Source organism: Leptosomus discolor, chromosome 2 (genome assembly GCF_034619465.1).
Source record: "Leptosomus discolor isolate bLepDis1 chromosome 2, bLepDis1.hap2, whole genome shotgun sequence".
NCBI lineage: Eukaryota > Metazoa > Chordata > Aves > Leptosomiformes > Leptosomidae > Leptosomus > Leptosomus discolor.
Window position 1 is genome coordinate 95,434,957 of NC_141392.1, and position 16,586 is coordinate 95,451,542.

The following is a 16,586-nucleotide window of genomic DNA, read 5'->3' on the forward strand; positions in this document are numbered from 1 at the left end:
TTTGCAGTCCGCTGAGGCCTGCGGCGGCCTGGGAGCCTGCCTGCGCACCCGCAGCTCCCGGCTCAGAGCTACTGGCAAGCCCAGCCCCTGAGTCTCTCCTGAGCAAGAGAGGCAGAGCTGCAGCTCCCCGCACCAGTCCGTACTCACCCGTGCACTCGGGGTTATAGCACTCCCGGCTCTCGGCCCAGGGCCCTCTGCACTCGGAGCCGCCATGGGCCGCCGCTGTGCACTGCCGGCTCCGCTGCTGGGTGCCGTTGGAGCAGGTCACCGAGCACTGGCTCCACGAGCTCCACTCCTGCCACTGTCCGTCGACTGCCACGGCAGGCACAAAAGAGATGGACACAGCAGAGTTACTACCTAAGCCAGGCAGGACCTCATGGCTTCCTTCTAGGTTAGGGGGTTTCAACTTAGGCCCCTCAGACTGGGCCTAGCCCAAAGACACTTGTTTTCTTACAGCAATCAAATACAGAAACCGCCATTATGAGCTACTTTGAAATAATTTAAAGCTGTTTTCCTTTTTCTTCAAGTAAAGAAATTTTTGTCTTCTAATTGTACACTAATACAACAAAGGATAAATCATGATTTTGCTCAAATACCATACAGTTTGAAAGGCTTTATTAAAAACACTAGTCTTGTCTTTTTAGGCAAAAGTGGGGGCCAATCTTGTATCATGTAAATCCTGAGCCCTTCAAAGTGATTTATTACAGCTGCAGCAATCACTCAGATGGATCAGCTTATAAGATTAATTGTCCTGGCTATGAAATTAGGTCTCTTTAGCTGAATAGGAAAAGGAAAACAGGACTTACCACTTTGCCTCACATACAATCTCTATACTTATAATGCTGAATATACTTTCATCATTCGTCCTCCCTGTAAGGTAAATGATCCCAGTTCTTCAGCATTCTTTTGAGATAAATGTAGGAGGACAGAAACAGCCTGCCTTCCTCCTCAGGCTTGCTGCTGTATTTGCATATTGCATAATCTTCTTTCTGAATTTGTGAAGTTGAATTTTTAATAGATATGGTGACCAGTTTTGTAGTTATTATTTTGTATTAGCCCATACATTTGAGTTTGGATGAATATTCCCATAAGTAAATGTTTAGGACTGTTATTTTTAATTTTGTATATCAAAAAGCTTCTTGAGGTAAATGAAAATATTAAAACCCAACATAACAAAAAATATAAAGCAATTAAGTTGCCATACAAATGAAAAATTATATGCTTTATAATGGATAATAAGACTAGACAGTGGTTTTGAAAGTAGGTATTATGAAATGTGTTATTACTGATTGTGCTAATTCAGAATCCTGCACTTATATCAGCAATCACCAGTTCCTCATTGCACCTGCAGTTACCCAATATAAACTCAAAATGTAGGTTATAATACAGTTTTGATTAATACTTGTCCTTGAAAACCTGGTTTTATAACTATTGCTATAAAAGCACCACCACTGAAAATGTGTAACTTCACTTGGCGCACGTGTCAACCCTTGATTTCAGGATTCTTCTAAAGGAAGTTTGGAATAGCAGCTTCCTAAGTTGATGGTGTTAATAATTAAAATGGGAAACAGAATCTTTAAGTTACTGATTTAACATACTGTGTCTGTATGGGTGCACCTCTTTTCAGTGACGGAGATGAACTGTTGTCTGACAGCAACCACAGAACCTTTCTAACAGTTCAAACAAAGATACTATCCGTATCTCTCATGCCCAAGATCTCAGCAACCACTGAATTAAAGAGAGTTTTTGAGGCTTTTTCCTAAAGTTTTATATTAGATATTCTATGTAACGCCTGGTTGTGAACCTCTTCTCAATACAGATGCCTTTCAAACTATGAAGCTGTGTCCTGATAATTTATTCAGCAGAAAATGGAAATCATTCCAAACATGGAAGCTAGTTGCACTCATTAATCATAAAAGCTTTATGTGAAGAGGAAAACATTATGGAAATTACATTTCAATGCACCCTCTTCAGTTTTAATCATTGCTATATCGTATTATTTAGAGTAGGAAAGATTGAATCAATTATTATAGTGTCTTTAGAGAAAACTCATTCCGTGTCTTCTCATATGTATTTCATATGTGCCTTCTTTATCTTTAGGAGCAAATAGCATGTGCATTTTCTGTTTCAGAAATAGCGTTAAAAGACTAAAGAATTCAACATGAAGATTCCCTTATAAAACTGAACATTCAAATAACAGCAAATCCTAACATTCAGCAAAGATTTAAACTGTTACTTTTAAATACTTAACCAGTATATAACTTCCTCTGGTGAAAGTCATTTAGATACAAATGACTGTTCAAAATCCAGAATTCTCAAATAACTGCTTATTTTGACAGGTTAGGTGCAATATCTTTTGTGTTTCCTTGAAGTACTGAAGTGAACTGAAAGCATTAATTTCTTCTCTGCTATTATTATTTGGCATTTCTCTTGTTGTCAACTCTGCTTCATGCCCATGTATCTTGTTAATTACTTTTGTGTAGGCACATGTAAAATTGCACAGCTGCCAACTTGGCCAAAACCTGGATTAATTCAAAATTTTTGCAGCTGCATTCAACACTTAAACTTTTCAACAAATTTTGTTCTAAAGTTGGAGTATGCTTTGCTGACCAGAAGAAAAGCAAAGTTCAGGTTTCATAAAAATCTGAGAAATTTAGTTTTAATTCTGTGAGACACTAGGGTCCATTTTTTCCTTCAGCTCTGTTTTCAAATGATCAACCAACCATTTGCTAATGAAATGCCCTTTTCAGGAAGATTCTCTCATTCACAGAGAATCTATTTGCAGCAGTGTTGTGAACTGTAGATACTCAACAAGCCCACTGCAAGGGCAACCTTCACTTTGTCAGACAGAACTCACAAAAGAAATTTCTCATATTACAGCTACCTGTCAACTTTTTAATACCTGAGTATTACAAAGAGTTCAATAACCATAAATTATTATTATATATATAATCTTCTTTATGGTTATTGAACCTATTGTAATACTTAAGTATTATATACATAGAGATAAAATACTTAGGTACTACATACATATATATACACACACATATATACATATATATGTGAATACATATGTACATACATACATATTATATATACACATATTGAAAATTTTGGTCAAAATTAATCATAACCTATGGAAAAAAAAATAAAATAAATTTTGAAAGAATAGATTATGGTTTTGAGTTAAGTTTCAGTTTCAGTGGATGGAAGGTTTAATGAAGCCCATGCATTGGTCAGGGGTAGTTTTTTGGAAGTGGTATAGCAACTCCCAGAAATGAGGCACTTAAAATCCTTACCATAAGGGCTTAACTGGGATTCAAACAATGCCCTAGCTTGTGTCAGCCTTTCTCTCTGCACACATGTAAACTATATCAATTTTGAATGAATTAATAACAATTAAAATTTTATGGTTTCTCAAATATGTTTGTTGTATGATGAATAAATAATTACAGTGAACATCTAAGCAAATGTAATTCAAACAGATACGGTGGACACAATCCATATGACCTCTGAATATCTCCCTTTAATCCACACTCAGAAAGCTGTTTGCCTTTTGGTTTTCTATGATCCATCCTGAACCAAGATCTCCTACACAACATACCATGCCCTACAGAGAGAGTATCTTGAAGAAACTAAGGATTGTCTCCTTGTGTAGTATCTCAAACAGTTACCGTCCTGACTATATCCCTTAATCACTTCAGTCAGTCACTTTGCATAGCATTTTTTTTCCTGTGTGCAAAGGGCAATAAAAGAAATCGCAAACAACCCACATCAAATGCACTGTAACGAAGCAGAGAGTTGCTGTATGAGCTCACCAGGGCAGAGTGCAATATTGCAAGGTTTATGTTGTGTTTCAGGTCCATCACATGATCTTCCCCCATACTGGGGAGGTATACATGACCTTGTCCTAGTTCTTTGGCCTCGACCGCATGTGAATGAACACAAACTCCAAGGGGACCACTCCTCCCAAACGCCATGTACTGCAACAAACCAAACAGATTTTAACCAGAAACAGACACACAAGTAACAGAAGGATTTCAAAATAAACAAGATCAATGTTTTAAACAGGAATTATTTTGCCAGCTTCAAGGAATTGAGTACATAGGTAACCTTTAGCGTTGGCAAATAAATTCTTTATAAAATTTAGTTAATTTCAAATTAAAAAGTATATTTTCTCTAAAATATACTTAACTCTGAACCATTTCTCTAATCTTTAAACTAATCACACACTATCACATTTTCTTTTCTTTCATTCTTTTAAGAAAGATGGTTTCCCTTTTCAAAAATTAGTTACGATATCTTTGGTGCCTGACTTGAAATAAGTTTAATAACCCTGATTTTCAGAAGACTAGTCTTCGCAAAAATCAGGCATATACTTTACGTATGAAAGCAACTTTAAAAACTTGAATCAATCAAAATTAAGCTTTCTTTTGAAAACATAGGAACAAATGCAATAATTTCCTACTGTGTCACCATCATAAATTGCATATGTTATCTTACAATAGTTTCACTTTAAATTCTGGTGGAAACATGGCCGCACGTGTACTTGATTAACTTCCTCAAAAATTTGAAGACCACATAAGCAAAATAGATTCACCCTATTTCCTTACATGAACATATTCATTGATTTAACATATACAGTAATACATGCATCACTCGAGCTTAAAAAAAAATTCACTCAACAAACTTTAAACACCTTCAGAATACACAATAAATTACAAACACAAATATTTCATAGAATTTATATAAACAATCATAGAAGATGCATCTTTCTCTACCTTAAATTTTTTCCACCGCAGGAGAAACTAATATACAATTTCTGTATGAGCTTATATACCATATGCATTCCTTTTTTCAGAAACAATTTGACTTAAATTTTCAGAAAGTTCTTTAACATACTATACTTAAGCACGTACTGATAAGACAATTTCATACATGCATTAGTAAAACTGTTCTTTATAAATTGAAAAATACTGCAAAACAGACTTCAGTTCTTCAGTTATTATTCTTCTCCTTAACTAAAAGCAGTTGCATAGGTTTAAATTAGTCTCTGTAAGAACAGGAGTGTAGTAAGGAGAATTGTGATGCTAGGCGCTTAAGAAAAATCCAGAGACTTAGTACCCAGACTGAGCACCACACTCTGTGTCATATAACTCTATGTGCTTCTGGAACCCTGTCTGCTTGAAAGGTGTCTGGAGGGTGAAATAATGTAAAACATCTCAGTGTATCATTGGTAATGATTCACAACATTACAGAAGAAATAGATTTTCTGGTTTGTCCTCACTTTTTTTCATCACTGTGAAAGAACTTCTCATATATAGGTTTCCTTTGCCCTGAAGGCACGTGTCACCTGCCCAGTTTCTACAAATAAAACCCTGTTCTTGTACGGATCAGAATAACACTTCCTGAGGTGAAAGTCAGTTGCAAGTGTGTGGAAGGACGTTCAACTCCCTGGCATATCACCACAAAATAATCAGTAAGATCAAGGGGAATTCTGCATGTAGGTGAGTTCTATTCCATTTCATTAAAAGTAAGGAAAAATTATCATTTCAGATGCTATGTTGAGGTAAAAAGTTTGTTAGCTGACTTCTGGGAAGTCGTACCCAACAGAAAATGTCAGGCTTCATTCAGGGAGCGTTTTAACCTACTATTTAACAGCTCATTTGAGGAAAGGTTTTTACTTGGTCATGTACAAGTGGTCAAAAAGCACAATAATTATTTCACATCCTACATGGCTACCTTTATTAAAACTATCTTATTCTAAATATCACATCAATCAGCATTATATTAGCAAAAAACCCCCACCCTCAGCATCATTGCAAATTAATGTTAAAGTGACAGATTTTAGTCTTGTTATTTTAGAAACACTGATAACACTGACATTTTGGTCAAAAGCAGGAAACTTAACTCTTCCGAAACTGGTAAATTGATGACTATACCTGCATATAATCCCTTACATTTCACCTTTTCTCAACAGGTATCTCAACACTTAGACAGCTGCTCTGATCCAGCCATATGATCTGAAGATTTTTTTCTCATTGGCAAAGTATTAGATTCTGAATCCAGACATATCTCTAAGACTCTATTTTTTTACAATATGAGAAAAAATTTATGAGAAACCAACTTGTCAGATCAGATTCCAAACCATAGTCAGTAATAACAACGATATAATTTCATCTCCTGATACCACAATGGTTGATTAAGATGCTCAGGTGCAACAGGAAGAACTTCAAAAAGTACAAAAGCAAAACAAAAGTAATCCAAACCAGAAACAGATTATTCTTTAAAAAATAACAAATTAAAAGGGTCTTGGTACTATGTAGACACAAGATGAGGTTTTTCAGGGTACATATGAGTTTAAGTCTATTGTTTAATTTGGCATTTTGATTTGATGCTGTCAAAAAATGACAAAAACATGTGCTGAAGGGCTCTTTAAAGTCTTGAACCAAAAGGTTGTATATCTGTTCTGGCAAGAGTGATTGCATGTTAGCAGCAACACAGAATAATTCTTTAGTGATTTTGGGTCTGAACATAAGCCAAAACAAAATGTTTCACTTTGGGTAGACTCAAACTCACAGCAGCCTCTCTGTGTTTGTGGTTTAAAGCTGTGTCTAAAATCATCTCCCATGACAAATTTTAGCTCATTAAGTAAAAATTTCACAGTACTTTCTTTTGTATATAGACTTGTATATATGAAACTAGCAGATAACTAATAAAGTCAAGGATGGAAAAGGCATAACACAAAACAACCAATGTCAGTAAACAAATATCAAGCAGAATTAATCTGTTCAATGCATTACAGAAGTGTCCAATATTATCCATATCAGCTTTAAAAGAACAACTTAATTTAAAATTTCTTACCTTTGAATATTTTTTTCTGATATTTCATTTACATTTTCTAAATGCAAATACCCTATAACATCTGATGAATTATAGCCAGATGAGCTATGCCAAATTGCACCAGATGGAGAGCTGGCCCACAGAGGAGTTACTGTTTTCTGTAACACAGTTTCTGATGCAAGATTCATTATTTGGGACAAAAATATTCAGATTATTGCCAACTTATCTGTCAAAAACATTGCTAGCACAACGAGTTTGGATTACTGCAGAGCATCTTTCCCTTCTCTCTGCCACTCTGAGAACCTAATCATGTTGAAGTGAACACCCACAGTGTTCACAATACGCAACTGCTGTGAAATAGGAGGAGGCGTGAGGCCATGCTGGCCTTCATTCTACAAGCATATTTTTTGAGATTTTTATTGGGGTTTAAACGTTTTTGGTTTGTTCAGCTTTAAACTGAACAGATATTGAAGTTATTACAGCCATTGACATTTCATTGCAAGTGGTACTGGTCCAGTACCATTTAATATCTTCATCAATGACACAGACAGTTGGATTGAGTGCATCCTCAGCAAGTTTGCAGATGACACCAAGATGAGTGGTGCAGTTGACACACTTGAGGGTCGGGATGCCATCCAGAAGGACCTGAACAAGTTTGAGAAGTGGGCCCATGTGAACCTCATAGGGTTCAACAAGGCCAAGTGCAAGGTCCTGCACCTGGGTCGGGGCAACCCCCAGTATCAATACAGGCCGAGGGATGAAGGGATTGAGAGCAGCCCTGCAGAAAATTACTTGGGGGTCCTGGTGGACGAAAAGCTGGACATGAGCTGGCAATGTGTGCTGACAGCCAAGAAGCAATCGCATCCTGGGCTGCATCAAAAGAAGTGTGGCCAGCAGGTTTCCCCCATCCCTGGAAATAAGGTAATCTTGGACGGGGCTCTGAGTAACCTGATCTAGTTGAAGATGTCCCCGTTCATTGCAAGGGGGTTGGACTAGATGAGCCTTAAAGATCCCTTCCAACCCAAACTATTCTATAATTCTATGATTCTATGGTATCATACTTTAATAAGGCTGAATAACTGCATCTAAACAGATGCTACATTAAAGGAATTTTAAAAACTAAATTAGAGAGTTTGTATGCGAAAATTTAAAGGCACTTAAGTGCTATAGTTTCCTTTAGTATATTGTCTACGATTAGTTTAAATTCTCCAGTCAAAAATCTTTCTTAAATTTGTAATGCATAAACTCAGCAAACTTTCTGACAGCTGCTCTCTAACCATGTGTAAGCCATACAGCTACTGCACTTCCACCATGTCTCCTTCTAATTATAAACCTAAGTTTTCCTTACTCTTATTTTCTTACTCTCAAGTGCAGGCCTGAACTTCCAGAGCATAGATTACTAACAATAAAGCTACAGGAATTAAAAAAGATAGGGCTAATTTCTCTGTAATTTTTGTTAGCATGCCATGCAGGCACAGAATATATAAAAAATGTGTATCATTGATATGAGCCCTGAGAAAAAAAGGGAGAGAAGTAAAGCAGCCTTAGCTTATCACACCAGTCAAAATATAGCTTTTAAGCATACAAATGTTTGAAATGGTTTAGGGTATTCCTGCTCCTCTCATGTCTTGCTTTACCCATAAGCCTGAAAATGCTGAGCTTCAGCTAAATTTTGTGGCAAGTCATTGAAGGCACTGGAGAAGGAGAAATAGAAACTAATTGAGATGATCTACAGGCATGGAAATGCCATGTTCTTTCTTCTTGAAGTTTTAGGAATGATCCACTAAGCTGAAATGAATCAGTGGCACTGAAGTACTGGATCCTGAGATGTCCTTGCTCACAAAAGAATCAGTAACAACAATGGTTGCCTGAGCTATGTTTTGTTGTCTACTATGTTGCACTTTTCTAGAAGGCTCTTGATTCCAAGACAGACAGAATTACCTAATGGACTCCTGCCCCTGAAATAGTATTGGTCCAGAACAAATATAAATAAACAAAAAATTATGTAAATAATGGTTCCTTCATTATTTTACTTCAATTATCATGAGTACTATCTTGAAAGTTAAGGGTTTATTTCAATACTAATATATATATATATATATATATATATATATATATATATAATGATGATGAAGTTGGGGAATGCCATTTGACATTTTCCAGGACAGTGAGATCACAGAGAGATATATTTCCTAACATCCCAGAGAGTATCCTGGATACTAAAGGGAGTATATGAAGGAATAGATGAAAATACTTCGAAAGCCTTGCATTAGTATTTGCAAGTTTAACAGGTTACTTTGAAGCTTATGGATAGATGCTTGAAATATAGTCCAGCAGGCCATTCTGCATACTTTTTTATTTTGAAGGGGCAACTTTTTGATTAGGAAACATTTTTCCAGCTCTCAAAATGCCCCCCTCTCCCTTTTACTAATCACGCAAACATATAATCGATATGGCTCAGCAGATTTTTTTATTTCTAGTTACAAGGAGAGATCACTGTTATGGTTTGGTATGTTTATTGCTTCTAGTTTACGCTCTATGATGTAAAACCTTGCTGTGTTAACAGAGTCCAAAAGCTGTACAGAATAGGTGGTAGAGGTCTGGGTACACAGGTCAGATCCCAGCCATGTATGCATATGTTTGGATTGTTTTGTCAAGCATGTGTTTTAATTATACTACTGTATAAACTATGCATTTTGTTATGTGTGGACCAGGGATAATCCTGAACTATGCAACCCTCTGAGTCAGGACACATAATACAATAAGGAAAGAGGATATTTAGGCTAATAATTAAAAGGATATTTGAAAAATTAATAGAGCTGTGACTAGGAAAAGCACATTTGTAAATTCCTAATCTTGCACATTACCAGACAGTAATGACCCTGTAGCCAGACAGAGACCAACATAAATTAACAAGGTTATTGTAATTATGTGAAACAACATGCAAGATTAGGCCCAGAAGACTTATTATTTAGGGAAGGTATCTCAAGATACATAGTGGTAATCAGGATCATCTGTGATGATCTGAAAAAGAAAATATCTTGGCAGTATTACGGTTAGCCAGTGAGAATTGGTAGCCATTGCTCACATTTGGTACCTGGAAACAAAAGCTGTATCCCAAATTGGGAATTCATGTGTAAGGAAAGAGCTCCATTGTGAAGTGAGAAATATGGCACAGTCTTTGTCTGTGAGCACTGTTTAGAAGTTTGCTAGACAATGTGAATTAACTTCTTTCCAGTTTAGTTTGACAGCAAATTAATTACCTTGGCTTTAGCACTACATGGATTTTTTTTGTTTGTTTTGATATGAAAAGTTTTCATTCCTTACTGGAGAGAATGAACATAAAATTCTATAAAATTAGGCCTTTCCTCTTCTTAGGTAATAGTAAATGAGCAAGAAAGTAGGCAGAACTGCATCTCATTGTCAGTGCTGGACTGTGTGTTTTCATGTTCATACTTCATGCAGGTTCAAAGGAATCTTTAAATCTATCTTTGATTGTTTGGAATGTTTGTTCTTTTATTCTCTTTTTTTCACTTCTTATTTTTGTATTTCCAAGTTCTTTTGCAATGTATCCCACCTCTGGCAGAGTTTAAACTAGCCTAACCTTTTTAGAAATAGAAACAGCTGCCAATTTTTTATGGAAACACGTCAAGTGATCAAATTCAGCCCTGCCTGGGGGTTTCTACCCTGAAATATTAGAAAATCCCATGTGAATTGCTTAAAGGCACATAGTAAAGCATTAGGTGCTGAGAGCAGTTCTTATTACAGGGATAGTTTATCTAGATACAACTTTTAACTTGCCTTCCATTATAGAGGTTCCCTAAATGCTTATAATGCTGGTACACAGTCTGATGGCATCACATATGCACTTCCCCGTTGGGTATTTTTCAATATACAGTAACAACATGAGAGTTTGATTCTATATATTACCACTCATCGTGACAAAAGTCCAGGGAATTCTTTGTGTATGACAGGTTAGTTTACTCCAAAAATGAAGTGAGCTTCTCCAGAAGCTGAGGATGGCTCACAACCCTCTTGGGATCATATGTTACAAAGACCTAAGGAATTTGTGCATCTGAAGGGAGCCATATAATTTTTTTGTGTTTCAGACACAGCAGAGGAAAATGAATGTAGTCACAGGGCATAGGCCTTCCCTTTTGCTTCCCATCTCAGATCAATCAGATCCACAGGTAGTCTAAAGAAACAAGACGTGCACTTTCAGCAACTAACTCGAACATGCCTGTCCCTCCCCCTTAGTGTATAACTACTGCTGAACTCCAACTATGTCCAGATCTCTGAGCCAAAAGGATTAGAAAAGTGGTGAAAGATACTGATTACCTTTACCTTGTGTCAGATGTAAACATTATTTTTTGTCTAATCTTTCTTCCTTTAATGAGTATCTGTTGCCCTTTCTTGCCAGAGCAATGTAAAGGAAAGTCCATGAAGACATTCCTGTGCAGAGAACATTGTCTGGCCCATTACCTAGAAGACAGTATTCTAAATGGTGCAACAATTGCAGTGTCGAATAATATATGTTAACTTAACCCATCCTGTTAATCACTCTCTGCTTCTTAACGTGTTGATGATCTTTATTTCTCCCCTGGTTTGTATTTTGTACTCACACTATACCTTCTCTTTTCCAAGTGATAATCAGAGAATACATACTTTTTTAAAAATCTGAAACTGCCAGAAAAAAGGGACTCTTGTTCCATCTCTTGTCTGTTCTGAAAGCAAAAACAATCTACAAGACAAAATTTCACAGCTGAATAGAATTACACTGCTCTGCTCTAACTGAGATGCCCTTCTGAAATTCAGGTTAAAAAAAAAAAATATTAAAAAAATATACAGTTTCAAATTCTTATCATTATACAGTTCAAAAACATCCATAATTTTATTTATTGGCTGCTAACACTACCTGGACAGAGGGCAGTGTTATTGCAAACCCTTGATTCTCTTAAAGGGCCGCTGCAGTGTGTCCCGTAAGGTGATACACAAGTTCTGGTTCGCACCTGCGACCCTTGACCACAAGTAACTGAACACGTACTCCACTGGGCCCACTCTTCAACACCAGATTCACCTGTATTCAAGACAACAAACAAACATAAATATAGACATAAGTATTAATGAGACTTTTTTTTGCTGAAATTTATTATCATCTGGTCTTATAAATCAAAGAAAAAAGTACCACAACAAAATAAATATTTAAAAGTTCATGGAGTAAAGCAGCTGTGAAAATGTGCAATGAATAGAAAATAAAGACATCTACAATGCTGCAGTCACATAAAACCTGTCAGAGGGAAACACTTTGATCGCTGAGCATCATTTACAACTTTATGAGAACTACTGCCCTTCAACACTTCAGAAACAACACTGTCCTCAGGATGCTAAAAGAACATAGACAACTCTTTTTATATAATAGCAAAGAATTTATCTTTGATATTTATACTTATCACTCTAGAATGAAGGCTAGGTAATACTTTGAGGAACTCTACCAGTAAGGGAATTCTGATTAAAAACCAAAACAAACCAATCCCCTAATTTTTTATCTTTCACCAGCAGAGATGAGTCATCTAGCATTTGAAAGAAGTTCCCTGGCAGAGAGAAGCACTTTGCTTACAAATTTTAACCTGAATAGTGGGATGGGAACTTTGTTTGATCATTTACTGCACAAATCTGCTCCTTGCTTTTGACCTGCAGGTGTGCTAAACTCTTGGATGTGCTAGACCTCATTACTGCGTATAGTACATACCACTATGTTCAAAATTGTCAGATGTAGTTTATTAATACTGTGCATTTAAATAGCTTTTTTTTTTTTATTGTTGAGAGATCGCATTATATTATTTCTATTTTTTTGAAAGCAAGTACTGCATATAGTCTTTTTGCACGAATGTTCAGGAAAGGATGCTTAAATTTAGTTTCCATGAACAGCCCTACACACAATTCTGGAATTCCTTTCCCGAAGGCATTCATGGTAAGAAAACTGGATCCCTTGAGTATTCTCAGAAAGCAAATGTGAAAATAATGTGCATATACATCACTGAACAATTTGAGTAAATAATTGTGGATTCATGTTTACCTTCTTGCATTAAAAATCCGTATAAATGGCATGCTGAAGCCTCTACTACACCCTTGATTTTTAAACCTAAGTCCTTTTTGAAACATGGGATTTTCTGCTTTAAAATCAGTGATGTGATACAATCTTCAGTCTTAAATAGCTTGCTTAAAATTTAATTAAGTTATCTCAATATTGGGGTTGGACTAGATGATCTTTCGAGGTCCCTTCCAATCCCTAACATTCTGTGATTCTGTGATTCAATATACCTCTAGGCTTCCAAAAGTTTTAATACTGATCACAGTCAAGGGAATGTCTGCAAACTGGGAAGACTGGTGCTAACTTCCAAGAATGCAGTAAATTATATACTATTTCTTGAAACTGTGCTTTTGTAGCAAGCATCTGTCCAAGCTCTTTTTTCTTGTTTCCAGAGGCCAAACATGAAACCTTTGCAAAATGCTTGTCTTTGCTAGTCCTCTAAGAAGCAATTCTAAAGCTATTCAGTGCTTTAAAAAAAATGTGCTTCTTATTCAGTAACAAGACAGAATGCTTTATATTTAGCACACAAATTCCTCTACTTTTCATAAAATTATATACAATTAACACTTTCTATGGACAAGGACAAAATGAGATCTTTTACATACAAGGATTCATCAAAGTGATTTTTGTAGTCATTTTTTTATTTGTTAGGCGAAAACATGAGAAATTTTATCACTGATTATTGTTCTAATAATTTTTCTGATATTAATTTAGCATTTTCAATAGGTTGTTAGATGCCTTGGGTTCAGGTTAGATGATATAACATGGTAAATATAGCTAATACATAGGTAGACATTAATAATTATGTAATATAAGCCCTATGTACATGGTAAAAATATTTTTAATACTATGGGCTTCTAGGCTAATTTATTTTGTCTTTTCCTGCATGTTTGATATTTGACTTTGCCTTTGTTAAAACAGTTTAGATGAAAGGTCAAACAGCAAAAAAAGCAAAGGTATGTTTCTCAAGAAGCAAAACAGTCATATATACTCAGTGTAAATTATCTCTATCCAATACAGACATGGTAACACTGCATAGCTAATAAAACATAGAAATGAAGTATTAAAAATTTCAAATTTCAGATATCTTAAAGTGACAAAATGTTGCTCTTAACCCTTGGAATAAGATGAAAAATAGCAGTAACATGATGCTAAGAAGTGTGTTTGTACTGAGTGTGTTTTGAAATTAATATTAATTATTAGAAGTTCTGTGCATATATGTACTGTCCATTCACAAAAGGCAGAATCTAGTAATATACTTCAATACAAGTAAAGGATAGAAGGTTTAAACAGTTGCTGGAGCAAGATCCTCCACACTAACATGATGTATGGTGCAAAAAGAGTGAAATCAGAGAAAATAAAAACCAAATTTATCTCATCAGCTGCTTTGCTTCCTTTTGCACAATGCCTTATGATTTTTTGGTAATTTTAAATTTTTCAGAGTATTTTGTACTGCTGTCAGTATGATTATTGGTCACTTTAAAATATTTTAAAGGAGGGAAACATCTTCACAGACATAACATACCACAGTTAACCATTTTTAATTTAAGCAAATAAAGATTCTTTATTTTCTAGAATAAACCTTGATTGCCTGTATAATCTGCAAATATATCTTCCATTTTTTTTCTGTACCTCTTTTCCATTTTTTTCTCTTCTGAAATAAAAATTTCAAAAGGGCTACTTTTTATTTTCCTTCTAGTTTTCCATTACTTGAGAACACTTAAATTTTTATATCTATCATATTAAACCTACAGTCTCAAATTAACTATTGGCAAACTACCAAGCCCATATTATCCCCTGCTGCTCGACATGTAAGAGGAAACATAACTTACTGTACGGAAGGCCTCATTGATCTTTGTAACACTTACCTGTATTATACTCTAAATCCCATAATACCTAAGGAAAGGATCAGTCCAAACACATAAATGACAAATATAGGACAATAAATTATTCACACAATATTTTTTTAAATAAAAATATTATTTTACTGCCTCATATCACTCACAAACAGGAAAATACATATTTTAATACCACATTTAAAAAATCTTCCATTCCCAACAAAATTTGTTGGATTAAGTCCACTATTCTAATTAAATGCTCTTCATAAATCTTTTCCAGGACAATTCTCTATTCCTATCTCTGCCTTTTTAGATCATACAAACATTTTGTTGCACTTTTGCACCTGTTTTATTATTACACAAAATAAAATATTAAACAGGCTTAAAATAGAAGAAGCCTCATAAACTCAGTAGCTATTCACTTTAAAGGCTATTAGATTTCTTAGTACATGGGTAAATTCATGAGATAGGTATGTTAGAAAAAACCTTATGAATCAGTTTTAAAAGATATCATATTAATTATATCACAAGAAAATGAATGCATTAAAGGTGAAGAAAATATGCAATGATCACTACAAAGGAAAATCAAAATGAAGAAGAGATGAAAATTAGTAAGTATGTCCAAAAAGAGCACAGTATTACTTAAAATATGTTAACCTACAGTATGTAAAATATAGATTTTGTTAAAGTTGGCCATGTAAATATATATGCTCTGCTGATACATCTCACATGCTTTCAGAAGAGGACCTTGAAAACCAAACCTGTATAATTTTGAATGTTCCTCTCCCACTCCACACACACAGTCTATCAGAAGGTGATGGTATAAGTGCTGCATTTATAATGCAGTTCTCTAACACCCATAATAGATGCACTGCAATGCATGACTAGAAATTATCAAATATGAGTTTTACCTGATAATATGAAAGGTTTAGGGATTTACATGAGGAAATAAACCAGATCATCTTATTTTTGGGAGTAATTGTATGAATTCAAGAAGCAGCATAAAAGCGAAGGTGTTATTCTATGTAGTAAGCAACTAACATTCTAAGTCTGAGCTAGGTATGTAAGTAATAAGTTCTACTTGCCTAAATGAAAACTGCCTGGAGACCAAGAGGGTTCTAAGCTCCCTTCTTCCACTACATTTGCTTACAGTAGTATCAACTTGGAGTTAGCCATAAAAGTAGTCCTATAGATTAACAGGAGGGAAACAGACTTTTTCCCTTTCTAAATTCTTTACCAAACAGATCTACACTGATTGGCTATACATGTATTTAGATTACTTAATATATTGATTTCTGCAAATCTGTTAAGTAAAGCACCCTACTACTAAGGAATTCAACATGCAACATAAGTAGAAGAAATTATAGCTCTTTTACTAAACTGAATATAAACTGGCAGCATTATGTATGACTGATGCAGGCATTTTTTTCTAGGTTAGTAACTATGGAATACAGAGTAAGTTGTTTCAAATCCATACAATAATTATTGGGCACAAGATATTCATCTTACTGGAATGGAGTGTGTAGGGAAACGTTAAAGAGTTAGATTTTACCAACAGATACACAGATCATTACTGATACCAAAATAGGCAGCAGTTTTGATATATGAGAGCTTAATTCAACTCACTAGTGAAATCTCATCACTGACCTCAAAGACAGCTGTGGTAACTGTTGGTAAACAGGCTTTTCTTTTTTTTTTTTTTTTTTTTAATTACTTCAGCTCTAGATTTATAATATCATTTTGGTATCCTTATCTAAAGTTGCTCAAAAAAAATTAGAAAATATGTTTTAGATGAAAAACTGTTAGATAATTTG

At 35.1% G+C, this 16,586-nt stretch overlaps 1 protein-coding gene across 1 annotated transcript in view; it reads right to left on the reverse strand.

The window, feature by feature from the left end:
* ADGRB3 (adhesion G protein-coupled receptor B3) overlaps positions 1–16,586 on the reverse strand; it is a 465,679-nt gene that overhangs the window by 266,678 nt on the left and 182,415 nt on the right. The window contains exons 3-5 of the mRNA XM_086461495.1: positions 11,759–11,920; positions 3,819–3,983; positions 148–312 (exon numbers count right to left, since the gene is read on the reverse strand). Of these exons, the coding sequence (XP_086317621.1) occupies positions 148–312; positions 3,819–3,983; positions 11,759–11,920 (492 nt within the window). The remainder of the gene's footprint in view (positions 1–147; positions 313–3,818; positions 3,984–11,758; positions 11,921–16,586) is intronic.